At 43.5% G+C, this 18,973-nt stretch overlaps 1 protein-coding gene across 1 annotated transcript in view; it reads left to right on the top strand.

Moving 5' to 3' along the window:
• Positions 1-1,133: 1,133 nt before the first annotated feature.
• LOC143835316 (uncharacterized) overlaps positions 1,134-18,973 on the top strand; it is a 42,373-nt gene continuing 24,533 nt past the window's right edge. Inside the window, exons 1-28 of the mRNA XM_077332733.1 lie at positions 1,134-1,240; positions 1,760-1,789; positions 1,946-1,975; positions 2,745-2,774; positions 2,971-3,000; positions 3,202-3,231; positions 4,525-4,557; positions 4,853-4,882; positions 5,065-5,094; positions 5,178-5,207; positions 5,291-5,320; positions 5,779-5,814; positions 5,951-5,980; positions 6,064-6,093; positions 6,282-6,311; positions 6,473-6,502; positions 6,585-6,614; positions 7,380-7,409; positions 7,600-7,629; positions 8,000-8,029; positions 8,107-8,136; positions 8,667-8,696; positions 9,903-9,938; positions 10,022-10,051; positions 10,135-10,164; positions 15,338-15,367; positions 15,451-15,480; positions 15,564-15,593. Of these exons, the coding sequence (XP_077188848.1) occupies positions 4,547-4,557; positions 4,853-4,882; positions 5,065-5,094; positions 5,178-5,207; positions 5,291-5,320; positions 5,779-5,814; positions 5,951-5,980; positions 6,064-6,093; positions 6,282-6,311; positions 6,473-6,502; positions 6,585-6,614; positions 7,380-7,409; positions 7,600-7,629; positions 8,000-8,029; positions 8,107-8,136; positions 8,667-8,696; positions 9,903-9,938; positions 10,022-10,051; positions 10,135-10,164; positions 15,338-15,367; positions 15,451-15,480; positions 15,564-15,593 (653 nt within the window). The 5' untranslated portion in view covers positions 1,134-1,240; positions 1,760-1,789; positions 1,946-1,975; ... (2 more) ...; positions 3,202-3,231; positions 4,525-4,546. The remainder of the gene's footprint in view (positions 1,241-1,759; positions 1,790-1,945; positions 1,976-2,744; positions 2,775-2,970; positions 3,001-3,201; positions 3,232-4,524; positions 4,558-4,852; positions 4,883-5,064; positions 5,095-5,177; positions 5,208-5,290; positions 5,321-5,778; positions 5,815-5,950; positions 5,981-6,063; positions 6,094-6,281; positions 6,312-6,472; positions 6,503-6,584; positions 6,615-7,379; positions 7,410-7,599; positions 7,630-7,999; positions 8,030-8,106; positions 8,137-8,666; positions 8,697-9,902; positions 9,939-10,021; positions 10,052-10,134; positions 10,165-15,337; positions 15,368-15,450; positions 15,481-15,563; positions 15,594-18,973) is intronic.

The following is an 18,973-nucleotide window of genomic DNA, read 5'->3' as shown; positions in this document are numbered from 1 at the left end:
ATATTAGGGAGAGGTTCACAATTTCCCTGAAGGGGCCTCCTATCTGCTTGTCACCTGATCTGAGCAACCCAGATGGACAGGGATCTAAGGGACAAGTGGTTGCCCTTACTGACCCTAGCAACTTGTCCACTTTGGTTAAAAAGAGCTGCTTGAAGCTATCAAACACCAACTCCTGTGATGGCCACGGAGCTTCCAGTTCGCGAATTGTATCAATAGTGGCAGGAAGGTCTCGGTGTAGCGATAGAACTTTGTCTGCAAAATAGGTCGATAAAGCAGCACATCTCAAATCCAATTCCGTTATCCTTTGACGCCCCTCCTCGAGGGCAGTAAGAGACCTGATTATTTTAAATAATTGTGCTGGGCAAGAGTTGTGGATGTGATTTCCTTGGCATAGAAGTCTTGTTTCACCACTTTCACTGCATTCTCATACGTCTTCATAAGCATGAGATGAGAAGTCCTAACCGCCTTATCGCAATTCTTCCTTCACACCCGCTCTAGCCTTGTTTTATGTCCTTGTTTGATTTTAATGGGGTTTTAGTAGGGAAAATTTGTAACCTACCACAAACCATCTCGGGAGTGATGCAAAATAAATTTAAATAATAATAATAATAATAATAATAATAATAATAATAATAATAATAATAATAATAATAATGTAATGGTAATGGTGATAATGATGATAATAATAAGTTTCTAATGACTGCCAAAGAAAAATGTTTTGAAAACCAAGTAAGTTCTCAGAGATATTAAACTTTTCTTGGAGTAATCTGACTTACCCTTCTACTGTTATTAACCATGCATATGTTCTATAGTGTGTCAGGGAAAGGTGTGCCAAACCTCAGGTAAGACCTCTGAGAAATGATCTTTTCCCTGGAATAGAAGAAGAAGAAGAAGAGTTGGTTCTTATATGCCGTTTTTCCCTACCCGAAGGAGGCTCAAAGCGACTTACAGTTGCCTTCACATTCCTCTCCACACAACAGACACCCTGTGGGGTGGGTTAGGCTGAGAGAGCCCTGATATCACTGCCCAGCCAGAACAGTTTTATCAGTGCCATGGCAAGCCCAAGGTCGCCCAGCTGGTTGCATGTGGGGGAGTGCAGAATTGAACCTGGCATGCCAGATTAGAAGTCTGCACTCCTAACCACTACACCGAACTGGCTCTCACTGTACCTCACCCTTGTATTGTTAATAACCATACTTATTTTCCACAGACTGCCAGAGAAAGATGTCCAGAAAACCAAGTAAGACCTCAGAGAAATAATACTTTTCTTGGAATATTCTAACACTGTTTACTGTTAATAACCATGCGCATGTTCCACAGTGTGTCAGGAAAAGCTGTGCCAAACCTTCAGTAAGTCCACTGAGAAATGTTATTTTCCTAACTAAAAAAACCCAGCAAGATTTGCTTGGCTAGCTTCCAGAATTAGGAAGCAAGGGTACCGATTTGGAGAACTATTTATGCTTTTAGGTTAGTAGCTTTTATGGTATGTTTCTTAATTTTGTATTTAGTTTATATATTTTAATTGTCTTACTGCTATCATGACTCATTTTACTCTTGTATTTTATTGGTCTTTGACCTTGAAATAAATATTGATTGTATCATGATTATTTAAATATTGATTGAATCACGATTATTCATCACAGGAAGAAAGGGGAAACTAAGTGGGGTGGGGAAAAGTAGTACCTCAGACAAATGGCATGTACCATGGGGTGATATATCTTTCCCTACTACTGTGAGTAATCATACTTATTCTCCACAGGCCCGGGAAGGAAACAGACAGGCATAAAAAGTAAGGCCTCCTAGAAACATTCTTTACATTATTACAATATTGCATACATAACTCTTGAAATGTTCCTATAGCAAACCCCAAGTAAGTCCTCTGACAAATCATCTTTCTCCTGAAATAAGTGTACCTACTGTTAATAACCATGCTTATTTTCCATAGTGTGCCAGGGGGAGATCGTCCAAAACCAAAGTAAGTCCTCTGACAAAAGACTTTTTCTTTCTTAATATAATTTTTAATTGTTTTCATAACAGTCATACAAGTTTGAGACCGTAATTTAGGTAGCATAATTAATAGAACATTTTCAACAGTGTTTTTAAATACAATTCCTATGAATCCTCCCCCCCATTTCTTGTTTGTCCATACTTTATCCAGAATAAATACCAAGTGGCTCAGTACTAATATCTTTCAGTTATTCCTCAGAGAGTCTACATTCTTTATGGGTTTTTGATGAGCTTTCTCCTTGCCTTGGCTGATTTGACAAGTTTCCAGGCATGAAACAGAGCAATAGAGATTTGGCTTTCATTGAGAATTTAAATGCCATGATATTCTGCATCTCTGTCTGGACTTTGACCCAGAATTTTTGAATTAGTTCACGACATGTGATAGAAAGATCTGATGGAGTTTTTCTTTGTTTTGTTTTGTTTTTTTTTGGCACCTCCAGCATTTACCATTAGTTTCCTGAGAGATTTTGCTTATATTTTTTGGAGTCATATATCACCTGTAAAACATTTTATACCATCCCTGTCATAGAGGTTGGGATTTGGATAATTACATTTTCAAGTTAACTTTCCTAGGAGTAATCTAACCGACCCATCTATTGTTGATAAACATGCATATGTTCCAAATGTATCAGGGGAAGATGTGCCAAACCTACGGTAAGTCCTTGGAAAAATGATCTTTCTCCCATAATACTGTATATCACCCTTCTACTGTTAATAACCATGCTTATTTCCCACAGTGTGCCGGGGAGACAGAGTCCAAAAGCCAAGTAAGTCCTCTGACAAACAACATTTTCCATGGAGTAATCTAACTCATCCATCCAGTCTTAATAACCGTGTCTATTTTCCAAAGTCTTTCAGGGGAAGATGTTCCAACCCCCAAGTAAGTCCTGTGATAAATGAGCTTTTTCATGGAATACTGAACCTTACCCTTCTATTGTTAATAACCATGCTTATTTCCCACAGTGTCCTAGGGGGTGATGATCTAAAACCCAAGTAAGTCCTCTGACAAATGATATTTTCCATCGAGTAGTTTATCCTGCCCTTCTTCTGTATGTAATCAAACCTATTCTCCACAGGACAATGGGGAAACTAAGTATGTGGGGGGCAGGTGTTAATCCTCAGGCAGATGGTATTTTTCCCTGGACTAGTATACCCTACCCTATTACTGTGAGTAATCCCAGTTATTCTCCACAGGTCAAGGAAGAAAGACGACTGGAAAAACAAGTAAGTCCTCCAATAAACAGTATTTTCATTATAGTTCTATCACATAACCAACTTAAAATGGGAGAGGGGGGGTGTTCCAATGGGAAATACCAAGTAAGTCCTTTGACAAATGATATTTTTCCTGGAGAAATGAGCTGCACCCTTTTACTTTTAATAACCATGCTTATTTTCCACAGAGTGCCAGAGGAAGATATTCTGATATTCAAGTAAATCCTCAGAGTTGACTGAGTTAGGCTGCCTTCTGATTCCATGCCTTTCCTTTCATGTTGCGTTTGAGTAATCTGGAGAAAAAAATAAAGGAGAACTAGCAGATTGAATTGTTCACAGACGTAGGGAGTATTAGACAATACTTCAGTGTTCTAAAGGCCCTTTTCTTACTATTTTGGTTGATGATGATCCTATAGCCATAAAATCCCTTAGAGACAGATTTATTGATTGCGTCCCATCAATAGTCTTCTTTACATTATAGTTAAATCATATATACAACTCATGAAAATGGCTACTTTCGATACAGAGACTGATTATGCATGGGGCAGGTAATCTGCGGTGGTGGCAGCAGGGCAGCCCCGAATGTGCATGATGCTGCTGCCATCCCACCCCTGGCCTGGCGCAGCACTGTGGAAGGCCCATGTTATGCGAATGTGGGAACTTGTGCATCCCCCGCAATACTGCGAGTGCCATCTGTGGCCCTCTGGTGCCAGCCTCATGCATAATGAGAAGAGCCGGGCCTTTGGGCCTTGCTGCATCCTCAACCTATGGTGCAGGGACACTGCTTGCCGACGTCAGCAATATGGAGCCATGGAGCTGGATAGGGCGTCCCCCACCCCCAGCTTGGTGGGAGATCAGCATGCTGCTCCCCTACCATTGTGCAGTTAGGGACCCCTGCCTCCACTCCCCCCTACTGCCACTGCCACTGTACAGCGCACTGGGCTCTTCCAGCGCTTCTAGCGTGTGCTCATGTACTACGCCAGGGCAGTCCACGTTCATGGGAGATTCTCTCCCCCGTGCATATGCAGGAAGTGGCGGGGCATGCCACCCTGGCGTGAGGACCCGGCAGCAGCTTGGCTTGGCTGCTGCCATTCATAATAGGTCAGAGTGAGTTTTGCATCATACTAGAAGTGACATAATATGTGAAATGCCCTCACCCTCCCACTGCTAATAACCAGCCATGTTTCCACAGTGTGCGTGGGACAGATGATCCAAATCCCAAAAAACAGCGTTGACAAATGTTATTTTTCTAGGAATTACATAATCCAGCTTTCTACATTTTGTAACCTTATTTATTTTCCATAGCATCCCAGGTGAAAATATTCCAATGGCAAACAAGTAAGTCCTATGACAAATGATATATTTCATGGAATACTGTCCCTTATTCTTAGAATCATAGAATCATAGAGTTGGAAGGGGTCATACAGGCCATCTAGTCCAACCCCCTGCTCAATGCAGGATCAGGCCTAAGCATCCTAAAGCATCCAAGAAAAGTGTGTATCCAACCTTTGCTTGAAGACTGCCAGTGAGGGGGAGCTCACCACCTCCTTAGGCAGCCTATTCCACTGCTGAACTACTCTGACTGTGAAAATGTTTTTCTTCTACAGTTAATAACCATGCTTATCTCCCACAGTGTGCCAGGGGAAGATAGTCCCAAACCCAAGTAAGTCCTCTGATAAATTACATTTTCTATGGAGTAATCTAACTGTTAAGAACCAAGTTTAATTTTCACAGACTATCAGGGGAAGATGTTCCAACCCCCAAGTAAATCCACTGACAAATGATCTTTTCCTGGAGTAATGAACCTCATCCTTCTACTGTTAATAACATGCTTATGTCCCACAGAGTGCTGGGGAGAGATCGTCCAAAACCCAAGTAAGTCCTCTGATAAATGTTATTTTCCACGGAGTAGTTTATCCTGTCCTACTTCTGTAAATAATAATACCTATTCTCAACAGGACTAAAGGGAAACTAAGTGGGAAGAAAAAGTAAGTCTGCAGAAAACTGGCATATTCCCTGGAATAGCATACCTGACCATATTACTGTGAGTAATCTAAGTTGTTCTCCACAGTTCAAAGAAGAAGAAAAATTGGGGAAACAAGTAAGTTCCTCAATAAACATTGTTTACATGTTGTTATATTGCACACACAACAAAAAAGGCAAAAACATTAATTCCTCCAAGAAGTGTCATTTCCTGTTGAGTAGTATATCTTTTCATTATACTGCAAGTATACTTACTTAATCTTCACAAGCCAAGGCTGGAAAAAGCCAGTAATAACAAAGAAGTCCTCAAAGCATCATTTTTTACTTTATTATTAAGTCACATACAAAACTCTTGGAAATGATTGCTTTCTGCCCAAAGTGAATTTTGAATTACACTCGAAGTGACATAGTATGTGCAATGACCTCACCCTCCCACTGATAATTGCCAGCTATATTTCCACAATGTGCTGGGCACAGATGATCCAAACCTGAAACAAGAGCTCTGACAAATGTTATTTTTCCAGGAGTACTGTAGCACACCCTTCCACTGTTAGTATCCATGGTTATCTTCCACAGCATCCCAGGCGAAAATGGTCCAGTGGCAAACCCGATGTAAGTGAGAAATGATATTTTTACAGAGAGTCTTTATTCTCCAAAGAATGCTGGAAGAATCTGTTCTGATAATCAAGGAAATCCTCAATCAAATTATATTTTTTTCACTGTAAATAACCATGTGTATGTTTCACAGTGTGTCAGGGGAAGGTGTTCCAAACCCTAGGTAAGTTCTGTGACAAATCTTCTATTCCCTGGAATACTGTACCTTACACTTATAATGTTAACAACCATGTTTATTTTCCACAGTGTGCTCGAGAGAGATCATTCAAGCCCCAAGTAAGTCCTCAAAGAAATAATATTTTGCATGGGATTGTTTATCCTGTCCTGTAAGTAATCATGAGTATTCACAGGAAAAAGGGGAGAACTAAATGGGGGAAAAAAGTATGTTCTGAGGCAAATGGCATTTGCCATGGGGCAGGATATCTTGCCCTACTACTGTAAGTAATCGTATTTATCCTCCACAGACCTGTAAAGGAAACAAACAGGAATAACAAGTAAGGCTTCCTAGAAACATTTTGTATGTTATTGATCTATTGCATACATAACTGTAGGAAATGTTCCAGTGGCAAATCTCAAGTAAGTCCTCTGACAAATGATATTTTCAGTGGAGTAGTTTAATCTGTCTTGATTAAGTAATCATGCCTTTTCTATACAGGACAACAGGGAAAATAAGTGGGGGCAAAAAGTAAGTCCTCAGGCAAAAGGAATTTAATTGGTGTCGTATACTTTACCCTAATACTGTGAGTAATCCCAGTTATTCTCCACAGGCCAAAGAAGAAAGAAGACTGGAAAAACAAGTAATTCCTCCAGTAAACATTCTTCATATAATTGTTATATCGCATATACAACAAAAAAGGGGAGAACAAGTAAATCCTCTGACAAATGACATATTCCATAACGTCCCCTGGGGGAGATCTCCCAAACCCCATGTAAGACCTCCAACAAATGATGCTTCTCCTGAAATATTACGTGTAATCCTTCTACTGTTAATAACCATGCTGAGACAAAATGCAGCTGCTAGTGTCCACACAGGGACATTGTGGAGGGCCCATATCCAGCCTGTAACGAGGCAGCTGCATTGGTTGCCCGTTCAAGGTTTTAGTTTTGACCTTTAAGGCCTTCACGGTCTGGAACCCACATACCTGAGGGACTGCTTTTTACATTATGCACCCACAGAATTTTACACTCTGCAGGCACCAACTTGTTGGTCATTCCCGGCCCCAGAGAAACACGCGTGGACATGACCAGGGAACAGGGCCTTTTTGGTCCTTGCCCCTACCTGGTGGAATGAGCTCTTGGTTGAGATGCAGGCCCTGCAGGAGCTTTCAGCATTCTTCAGGACATGCAAAATAGAGGTCTTTCACCAGGTTTGTGGTTGAGGCTGGGGCAGTGAGGAAGATCTAATTGGGGTTTCCCCAGTGTTAGTTTATCCGATTCTGTTTCAGTAAGTAATCATGATTATTCATCACAGGACAAAAGGGGAAACTAAGTGGGGTGGGGAAAAGTACTGGAATAGTATACCTCACCCTTACACTTTTAATAACCATGCATATTTTCCACAGTGAGCCCAGGGGAGATCTTCCAAACCCCATGTAAGTCTTCCAACAAATAATATTTTACATGGAGTGGGTTATCCTAGCCTAAGGAATCATGATTATTCATCACAGGACAATAGGGAAACTAAGAGGCATGGGGGAAAGTACTATCTCAGGCAAATGGCATGTGCCATGGGATGATATATCTTTCCTTACTACTATGAGTCATCATACTTATTCTCCACAGGCCTGGGAAGGAAACAAACAGAAATAACAAGTAAGTCCACCTAGAAACATTCTTCAAGTTATTGTTATATTACATACATAACATATGGAAACGTTACTATATAATACCCCAAGTCAGACCTCTGACAAATTATCTTTCTCCAGAAATAATTGTTTTACTGGGGGAATGAGAGATTAGAAGTACCACGATGTTTTGTTCTGGCTTTCTTCTTGTTTTTTGTTGTATGATTTTATGTCTTTTCATGTACTTGAGTTGTTCTAGCAGGGTTTTATCGAGGTTTTAGCAGGGACAATTTGTAACCCACCATGAACCATCTTGGGAATGGCAGGAAATAAAATTAAATAATAATAATGATAATGATGATGACAACAACAACAATAACAACAACAATTTCCCACAGACTGCCGGAGAAAGATGTCCAGAAAACCAAGTAAGAGAAATTATACTTGTCTTGGAGTATTCTAACTCACCCGTCATACTGTTAATAACCATGCATATGTTCCACAGTGTGTCAGGAAAAGATGTGCCAAACCTTCGGTAAGTCCTCTGAGAAATGTTATTTTTCATGGAATAGTGTAGCTCACCCTTATACTGTTAATAACCATACTTATTTTCCACAGTGTGCCTGGGGAAAATCTTTCAAACCCCATGTAAGTCCTCCAACAAATAATATTTTACATGGAGTAGTTTATCCTATCCTGTTTCTGTGAGTAATCATGATTATTAATCACAGGACACAGGGGAAATTAAGTGGTGTAGGGGAAAGCATTACCTCAGGCAAACGGCATGTGCCATGGGAAGGTATATTTTTCCATACTACTGTGAGTCATCATACTTTAAGGTGACCGGATTGTCCTACTTTTGGAGGGGCATCTGGGGGTACCTGGCAAATTGTACTTATGTTGAAATTAAAATATATATATTACAATACTATTTTTTGTGTTCTATGCGTTCTATGAAACTTTTTGTTACTCCATATAGACCAAATTTTTAATCAAGAACATCCCCTGGTCAATGGTGTCCTGCTTTACCGATGTTAAAAACCTTATCATATTTACTCTCCACAGGCCTGGGAATGAAACAAACAGGAATAACAAGTAAGGCCTTCTAGAATCATTCCTTACATTATTGTTATATTGCATACATAACTCTTGAAAATGTTCCTATATTAAACCCCAAATAAGACCTCTGATAAATGATGTTTCTCCTGAAATAAGTTTTTGACAGTGCAAATGTAAGATTAGTTCTCCTGTCATGATTTGTTCAGGTTTTTGTTCTGGGTTTTTTTTTTTTGTATGACTATGTCCTTTTAAGTCCTTGTATTGTTTTAATGGGGTTTTACTGGGGTTTTTGAAAGGAGAATTTGTAACTTACGACGAGCCAGTCTTGAAAGTGATCAGATATGTATTTTAATGATGATGATGATGATCCACAGACTGCTGGAGAAAGATGTCCTGAAAACCAAGTAGATATTAAACTTTTGTTGGAATAATCTGACTCACCCGTCTACTGTTAATAACCACGCATATGTTCCACAGTGTGTCAGGGAAAGGTGTGCCTAAACCTCCAGGAAGTACTTTGAGAAATATTACTTTACATGGAATAGTATACTTCATGCTTACCCTGTTAATAACCATGCTAATTTTCCACATTGTGCCCGGGGGAGATCTTCAAGATCCCATGTAAGTCCTCCGACAAATATTGTTTTACATGGACTAGATTATCCTATCCTGTTTCTGTAAGTAATCATGGCTATTCAGTCACAGGACACAGGGGAAATTAAGTGGGGTGGAGGAAAGTACTACCTCAGGCAAACGGCATGTGCCATGGGAAGGTATATCTTTCCCTACTACTGTGAGTAAACATCCCTGCTCTCCACGGTTCTGGGAAGGAAACAAACAGGAATAAAAAGTAAGACCTCCAGAAACATTACTTATGTTAGTGTTATATTGCATATATAATTCTCGGAAATGTTCTTATATTAAACCCCAAGTAAGACCTCTGACAGATTATCTTTCTCCTGAAATAAGTGTTTGACTGTGCGGATGGGAGATTAGTTATCCTGCCATGTTTTGTTCTGCTTTTGTTCTAGGTGTTTTTTTTAATGACTATGTCCTTTTAAGTCCTTGTATTGTTTTAATGCGGTTTTATTGGGGTTTTAGCAGGAAAATTTGTAAACCACCATGACCCAGTCTTGGGAGTGGCGAGATATGTATAATAATAATAATAATAATAATAATAATAATAATAATAATAATAATAATAATAATAATAATAATAATAATAATAATAATTTTCCACAGACTGCCGGAGAAAGATGTCCCGATCCTGAAAACCAAGTAAGTCCTCAGCAAAATTAAACCTTTCTTGGAGTAATCCAACCCCCCCTTCTACTGTTAATAGCCATGCTTATTTTCTACAGTGTGGCAGGGAAAGGTGTGCCAAAACTCAGGTAAGTCCTCTGAGAAATGTTCTTTTCCCTGCAATACTGTTCCTCACCCTTCTATTTTTAATAGCTATGTTTACTTTCCACAGACTGCCAGAGAAAGATGTCCAGAGAGCCAAGTAAGACCTCAGAGAAATGATACTTGTCTTGGAGTATTCTAACTCACCATGTATCCACTGTTAATAACCATGCATATATTCCCTATTGTGTCAGGGAAAGATGTGCCAAACCTCCAGTAAATCCTTTGAATCATAGAATCATAGAATAATAGAGTTGGAAGGGACCTCATGGGTCATCTAGTTCAACCCCCTGTATGATGCAGTACACTCACATCCCAATCAGAGAGGTGCTTCGCGCTTCTCGCCATGTCAGGCCGTCGGGTAGGGAGCCCCCGGCAGCCGCGCTCCGTTGCTGCCCCGGCAGCCGCCTCCCGACGCGTCAGGCCGCCATCAAGGGAGCAACTGCGAGCTGCGCGGAGCGCGGCTCGCAGTTACTTCCTTGTCAGCAGGCTGGGAATCGGCCGGGCCAATCGGCAGGCGCTTTGCGCCTGCCGATTGGCCCAGCCGTTGGTCTGTCCGGAGGAAGGGGCCAATCAGGCCCCTTCCTCATCACGGACAAAGCCCTCCCCCAAGGGCTTAACGAATTATTTAGTCCGCGGTGCCGCCGTGGGTGTGTTAAGGATTATATTGTATTGTATTGTATTGTATTGTATTGTATTGTATTGTATTGTATTGTATTGTATTGTATTGTATTGTATTTATATTATATTATATTATATTATATTATATTATATTATATTATATTATATTATATTATATTATATTATATTATATTATATTATATTATATTATATTATATTATATTATATTATATTATATTATATTATATTATAAACCAAAGCAACCAAATAAGAATCAGAACCAGGGCAAAAAAAAAAAATCCCTAGAAATCTATCAGTTGACAACTCAGGGAGGAAACATCAGTCATGGATTGCTCCCAAATACCAAGCTGAACCAAGGATAAAATAACACCAAAGGGGGACTTTAGGGGGGCAGGGATCCCAATAATAAGGGGAAGAGGCAGAGACAGCGGTGGGGGAAGGCTGGACAATAGAAGAGGTTTGAGAAATGACCAAGCTTGAACCCCTTCTAACCTCTGCCCCATCTCTCGAGCCACTAGGGTGGAGGCAAGGGTGAACAACCCACTTCCGACACTGATGCTGTGCAATGCCGGGTCGATTAATAACAAAGCCTCCACTCTGCAAGCTTACTTTGCAGAGCAGGGGGTAGACCTGGCATGCGTGACGGAAACTTGGTCCAGAAATGGTGAAACAGTCGCTCTCAAATACCTGGCCCCTGCCGGATTCTCTGTCCTCCATCAGTCGCGGACCATGGGGCGGGGAGGAGGAGTGGCGATACTGATCCGCAATAACATCTCCTTCAGGACTCTCCCTGCACCGACAATCCCAGGAATTGTGTGTGTTGGCCTTGGGTGGGGCACAACCAAGAGCATGGCTATCTGGCTGGTGTATCATGCGCCCAATGCACCTCCAGATGCCCTGCCTGCCCTGCTAGAGGCGGCCGCCGCCTGGACACTACAGTTCCCCAGACTATTAATTCTGGGGGACTTTAATGTCCATGCGGAATTGTCGTCTTCTGGCAATGGGCTAGACCTGGTGTCAGCCATGGCGACGCTAGGGCTCTCACAATTAGTTGTTGGCCCTACCCACCAAGCAGGTCACACCCTGGACTTGATTTTCGGAGCAGGGTTGAGTATGGATCCGGTCACGACTACTGCCATGCCATGGTTGGACCACTACAACCTGAAGACTTGGCTTAGGTTGCCATCTCCCCCTCAATTGGGTGCCGTGCACATTTCAGCTTGCCCGCAGAGACTTATGGATCCAATTGGATTCCTGAATGCTCTGCAGGACCCAATGCCTCCCAGCACTTCTCTAGATGGACTGGTCAGTGACTGGCATGACAGAATGCTGACAGCCATTGATGAGATAGCTCCCAAACGCCCTCTTTGACCCCGTCTCAAGCAGGCTCCATGGTATACGGAGGAGCTCCGCCAGAAGAAACGGGAACTGAGACGGCTAGAGCAAGTTTGGAGGAAGACTCGTGACGAAGAATCTAGAACATCTTATAGAATGCAATTAAGAGACTATGAGATGGTGGTGAAGTCAGTGAAACAAAACTTTTACTCGACTAGCATCGCGTCTGTGCACTCATGCCCGGCACAATTATTTAGGATAGTCCGATCTCTCACCGCCTTCGATGAAGGATACCAAAATAACAGCCAATTGGACATTAGCTGTGAGGCATTTGCGAGTCACTTCGCAGACAAAATTTCGAGGCTTCGTTGTGACCTTCCTTCAACTTTAGACACAGAAAGTGAACTAGAGGCCCCTTGGCCGTCTTTGCAGAGAACAATGAGTCACTTCAGACGACTCTCACAAACTGAAGTGGACAGGATGCTAGCAGCAACGAGGCCAATCACTTGCCCACTAGACCCATGGCCATCATGACTCCTAAAAACAACAGACAGAAGAATAGGAGCCCCCCCTCCGGGAAATAATTAACCTCTCCCTCTCTACAGGAGAATTCCCGGAGGGTCTAAAAGAAGCAGTGGTAAGCCCGTTACTCAAGAAACCATCTCTGGCTGTGCAAGACCCTGACAACTATCGCCCTGTTTCACACTTAGCGTTCCTGGGGAAGTTAGTCGAAAGGGCTGCTGTGGACCAAATATTAGCATTCCTGAGGAAACTTCAGCCCTTGACCCATTTCAGTCGGGCTTCCGGCCTGGACATGGGGTGGAGACAGCGCTAGTCACCCTGATGGACGACCTCCGACGCCAGCTAGACCAGGGCGGGTCAGCGCTGCTCATACTATTAGACCTATCCACAGCGTTTGACACAATAGACCATGAGCTCCTAGCTCACCGCCTTGCCGACACCGGAATAAGGGGAACGGCCCTCAAATGGCTGAATTCCTTCCTCTGGGGCCATGGACAGAGGGTAGTGATAGGAGAGAGAATATCTAACCAACACCAGCTCACATGTAGAGTCCCACAAGGAGCTGTCCCCTCTCCTATCTTATTTAACATCTTTATGACTCCCCCCCAGAATCCTTAGCCAGATGTCTGGAAGCAGTGACAAAACGGATCAAGCAGAGTCGCCTGAAGCTCAACCCTACAACCCTATGGTTGGGTAGGAAGGGACCATGGGAGGAAGCACGTCTGCCCACCCTGGATGGTGTGCAGCTCTCACCAACGCACTCCGCCAGGAACCTGGGCGTGATCCTGGATGCTTCCCTTACAAGGGAAGCCCAGTTCACAAAGGTAGCATGGCTGGCATTCTAACACCTCCGCCAAGCCAAGCTACTAGCATCCTACCTGGACCCAGAACACCTAGCCACAGTGATCCATGCGACGGTCACCTCTAGGCTGGACTTCTGCAACTCGCTCTACGCAGGCCTACCCTCATCCTTGATCCGGAAACTACAACTGGTACAGAATGCTGCGGCCAGGATTCTCACTAAAACATCATGGAGATCCCACATCTGGCCGGCACTCCAACAACTTGGCTGGCTCCCAGTTGAATTCCGGATTAAGCTTAAGGTTCTGGTAATCACCTTTAAGGCCATACGCGGTTTGGGCCCAGTGTATCTGAGAGACCGCCTCCCTGCCTATACCCCCCAAAGAGTCTTACGCTCTGCCACCTCCAACTGGCTGCGGATCCCTGGCCCCAGAGAAGCGCGTCGGACCTCAACAAGGGCCAGAGCCTTCTTGGTCCTGGCCCCCACTTGGTAGAACGAGCTCCCTGAGGAGATCAGAGCCCTGCCCGAACTTCCACAGTTCAGCAGGGCCTGCAAGAGGGAGCTCTTCCACCAAGCATTTGCTTGAGGCCAACCAACTCAGAACAACTGCTGGTCCCCCCAGACGCCTGCCCATGACTCTCCCAAAGTTACTGTTAATTGTTATTATATTATAATTGTGGTTTTGTAATTTTTTGATGTTTTTTAAAAGTTGTTTTGATGTTATAGTCAACATAATGTTTCATGTAAGTTATGATGTTCTGTGTAAACTGCCCAGAGCTGCAAAGAAATAGAAATCTAAATAAATAAATAAATAATAAATAAATAAATAATAATAACAACAACAATAATATCTACTGTTAATAACTATGCATATGTTCCACAGTGTGTCAGGGAAAGATGTGCCAAACATCCAGTAAGTCTGAGAAATGTTCTTTTTCTGGAATACTGTATCTAAGCCTTCTATTGTTAATAAGATGATACCACTCTAATGGCAGAAAGTGAAGAGGAACTAAAGAGCCTGTTGATGCGGGTGAAGGAGGAGAGTGCAAAAGTTGGCTTGAAACTCAACATCAAGAAAACAAAGATCATGGCATCTGGCCCTCTCAATTCCTGGCAAATAGATGGGGAAGAAATGGAGATAGTGACAGATTTTATTTTCCTGGGCTCCAAGATCACTGCAGATGGGGACTGCAGCAAAGAAATTAAAAGACGCTTGCTCCTGGGGAGGAAAGCTATGGCAAATCTAGACAGCATCCTAAAAAGCAGAGACATCACCCTGCCAACAAAAGTGCGTTTAGTCAAGGCTATGGTCTTCCCAGTTGCAATGTATGGCTGCGAAAGTTGGACCATAAGGAAGGCCGAGTGTCAAAGAATTGAGGCTTTTGAACTCTGGTGCTGGAGAAGACTCTTGCGAGTCCCTTGGACTGCAAGGCGAACAAACCGGTCAGTCCTAGAGGAGATCAAACCTGACTGCTCTTTAGAAGGCCAGATCTTGAAGATGAAACTCAAATACTTTGGCCACCTCATGAGAAGGAAGGACTCCCTGGAGAAGAGCCTAATGCTGGGAGCAATCGAGGGCAAAAGAAGAAGGGGACGACAGAGAATGAGGTGGCTGGATGGAGTCACTGAAGCAGTAGGTGCAAACTTAAATGGACTCCGGGGAATGGTAGAGGACAGGAAGGCCTGGAGGATCATTGTCCATGGGGTCGCGATGGGTCAGACACGACTTCGCACATAACAACAACAATTGTTAATAAACCATGCTTATATACAGTACTGATATATCACATACACAATTCTTGGAAATGGTTACTCTGAGGCCAGAGTGAATGTTACATTATACTTGAAGTGACGTAGAATGTTTAATGACCTTACCCTCCCACTGCTAATAACCAGCCATATCTGCGCAGTGTGCTGGGGACAGATGATCGAAACCCCAAATAGCACCTCTGACAAATGTTATTTCCCACAGTGTGCCGGGGAGACAGAGTCCAAAACCCAAGTAAGTCCTCTGACAAACAACATTTTCCATGGAGTAATCTAATTCAGCCATCCAGTCTTAATAACCATGTTTATTTTCCAAAGTCTTTCAGGGGAAGATGTTCCAACCCCCAAGTAAGTCCTGTGACAAATGATCTTTTTCATGGAATTCTGAACCTCACCCTTCTACTGTTAATAACCATGCTTATTTCCCACAGTGTGCCGGGCAGAGAGAGTCCAAAACCCAAGTAAGTCCTCTGACAAACAACTTTTATATTCTGACAAATTATCTTTCTCCTGGAATACTTACCCTTCTGTATCTTACCCTTCTGATGTTAATAACCATGATTATTTCCCACAGTAAGTCCTCTGACAAATGTCTTGGCAGTAAGTCCTCTGGCAAATGACATTTTCCATGGAGTAATCTAACCCACACATCTTTTGTTATTAACCATGTTCATTTTCCACAGCCTGTCAGGGGGAGATGTTCCAAACCCCAGTAAGTCCTCTGAGAAATGGTCTTTCTCTTGGAATATTGAACCTCACCATTCTACTATTCATAATCACACTTATTTTCCACAGTGTGGCCAGAGAAGATGGTTTAAAACCCAAATGATGACGAATGATATTTTCCATGGAGTAGCTTATCTTGCCCTACTTGTGTAAATAACAATCACTGTCCTCCACTGGGGGAAAATAGTTGATACTCAGGCAAACAGCATATTTATTATTTATTTATTTATTTATTTATTTATCATACTTTTATACCGCCCTCCCCGGAGGCTCAGGGCGGTTTACATTATAACAGAGAACCATACATAAAACAGTCTGTAGAACATGTACACCAATAACCAACAATTGCAACCAAACACAACACAGTATAACACAGTATTCCCTGGAGTAGTTTACTTGACCCTGCTACTGTGAGTAATCCCAGTTATTCTTCATAAGACAAAGAAGAAGAAAAAGTGGAAAAACAAATAAGTCCTCCTATGAACAGTACCATAAACAGAGAGTATTTCCCTCTGTGGCATTTCACATGGGAGCCTAGAAGGGGCTGATAATACCTTGCCTACCACAACCCTCTGTGCCTGGTTCCGAAGAAAGGAGACTAGCCACTTTAGCGTGGTCCCCCTAATCCCGGCCCCGGCTACTTGCTGGGCCAATATCTCATGGTCGACCACATCAAACACAGCAAATAGATCTAAAAGCACGAGAATGGCTGATCCGCTTCGATTTGGCTGGCACCGATATCGGTCAAGGCGACCAGCACAGTTTCCATCCCATGGCCAGGATGGAAGCCAGACTGGTGTGTCAAGGGCTGAAGTTTCCTCCAAGAAAGCTAGGAGCTAGGAGCTGCTCTGCCATGGCATACCCAGAAATGCAAGATGTGAGACTGGGAGGTAGCTGGTGGGGTCCCATGGGTCCAGCAATGGTTTTTTCAGTGGTGGTCGCACCACTGCCTCCTTAAGCTCTTTGCTGAATTTTACTGATGTTAGGGAGAGGTTCACAATTTTCCTCAAGGGGCCTCCTATCTGCTTGTCACCTGATCTGAGCAACCAAGATGGACAAGGATCTAAGGGACAAGTGGTTGCCCTTACTGACACTAGCAACTTGTCCACTTCGGTTAAAAAGAGCTGCTTGAAGCAATCAAACACCAACTCCTGCGATGGCCACGGAGCTTCCAGTTCGCGAATTGTATCAATAGTGGCAGGAAGGTCGCGGTGGAGCGATAGAACTTTGTCTGCAAAATAGCTCTATAAAGCCGCACATCTCAAATCCAATTCCATTATCCTTTGACGTCCCTCCTTGAGGGCAGTAAGAGACCTGATTATCTGTAACTGCTCCTGTGGAGCAGTAGTAATAAAAGGGTAAGGGCAATGTGGGAGGAGAAAGGGCAGGCCCTGTCTGGGATAAAAAAAAGCAAAGTGGCTCCTCATTGGGTCCTCCGAGTGTCAATCCAGGCCAAGCGGCTCTCCGAGTGTCAATCGAGGGCCAAGCGGCTCTCCGAGTGTCAATCCAGGGCCAAGCGGCCAATCCAGGGCCAATCCAGGGCCAGGGCCAAGCGGCCAATCCAGGGCCAAGCGGCCCATCCAGGGCCAAGCTGCCAAGTGTCAATCCAAGGCCAAGCGGCCATTGGCTGGTTGGCCCAGCCTCGCCTGGGCCACCCGGAGAGTTGCCGCAGCAAGCAAAGAGCCTTCGCCGCTGGTGAGTACCCGAGGGGCGACCGGGGGGTGGGGAATGACTTCCACACTGCGAAAGGAACAGGGCCTGCTTCTTTTGTGCTGCTGAAGCCAGAGACCGTGGAGGGGGAACGTTAATCCAATGACCGCGGGGGGGGGGAAGGCTTCAGCGCGGCGAAAGGAGCGGCCCCGGCAGGTCAGAGATGCACCGGGCCTGCTCTTTTGCAGCGCTGAAGCCAGCAACCACGGGGTGGTCGGGGGATGGCTTCAGCGCAAGGGGAGCCTGCGGGAAAGGCTTTCCCCCATCTGCCGAGCCCGCCCCCTTCTGCGCTACCCACTGCCGCCCCTTCCAATCCCACTCACTCACCCACCCATCCGTCACTACTTCACCCTCCCCCAAAACTACCTTCCCAACACCTTTCCTCCATCCCTGCCCTGTTCCCTTCAAGCTACCTCCTACCTGCCTCCCTCCCTTTTGTCCTTCCTCCCAGCATTCTCTTTCTCCTTCCTTCCTTCCTTCCTTCCTTCCTTCCTTCCTTCCTTCCTTCCTTCCTTCCTTCCTTCCTTCCTTCCTTCCTTCCTTCCTTCCTTCCTTCCTTCCTTCCTTCCTTCCTTCCTTCCTTCCTTCCTCTCTCTCCCCTATCTGCCTCTATCTCTCAGCCTCTTCCTCTCCCTCTTCCTATCTCTCTTTCTTTCTTTCCCACCCCGCTAGTGCCTGCTGTATTTTGCCTACAGCGGGCTTAATTTCTAGTTTTAAATAATTGTGCTATGCAAGAGTTGTGGATGTGATTTCCTTGGCGTAGAAGTCTTGTTTCACTGCTTTCACTACATTCTCATACGCCTTCATAAGCATGAGATGAGAAGTCCTAGCTGCCTTATCGCAAGTCTTCCTATAGCCTTGTTTTTTGTCCTTGTATGGTTTTAATGGGGTTTTAGTAGGGAAAATTTGTAACCTACCATGAACCATCTCTGGAGTGGTGCGAAATAAATGTTAACAACAACAACAACAACAATAATGGTAATAATGGTAATAATGGTAATAATGGTAATAGTAATAATTTTCCAATGACTGTCCTGAGAACCAAGTAAGTTCTCAGAGATATTAAACTTTTCTTGGAGTAATCTGACTCACCCTTCTACTGTTAATAACCATGCATATGTTCCACAGTGTGTCAGGGAAAGGTGTTCCAAACCTCAGGTAAATCCTTTGAGAAATTTTATATTTCCTGGAATAATATGCCTCACCCCTACACTGTAAATAACCATGCTTATTTTCCACAGACTGCCGGAGAAAGATGTCCAGAAAACCAAGTAAGACCTCAGAGAAATTATGCTTTTGTTAGAGTATTCTAACTCACCATATACTGTTAATAAGCATGCATATGTTCCACAGTGTGTCAGGGAAAGATGTGCCAAACCTCCGGTAAGTCCTGGACTAGTTTATC

The sequence above is a fragment of the Paroedura picta genome, chromosome 1 (genome assembly GCF_049243985.1).
Source record: "Paroedura picta isolate Pp20150507F chromosome 1, Ppicta_v3.0, whole genome shotgun sequence".
Lineage (NCBI taxonomy): Eukaryota > Metazoa > Chordata > Lepidosauria > Squamata > Gekkonidae > Paroedura > Paroedura picta.
The sequence above is the reverse complement of the archived record's forward strand: the minus strand, read 5'-3'. Positions and strand labels throughout refer to the sequence as shown.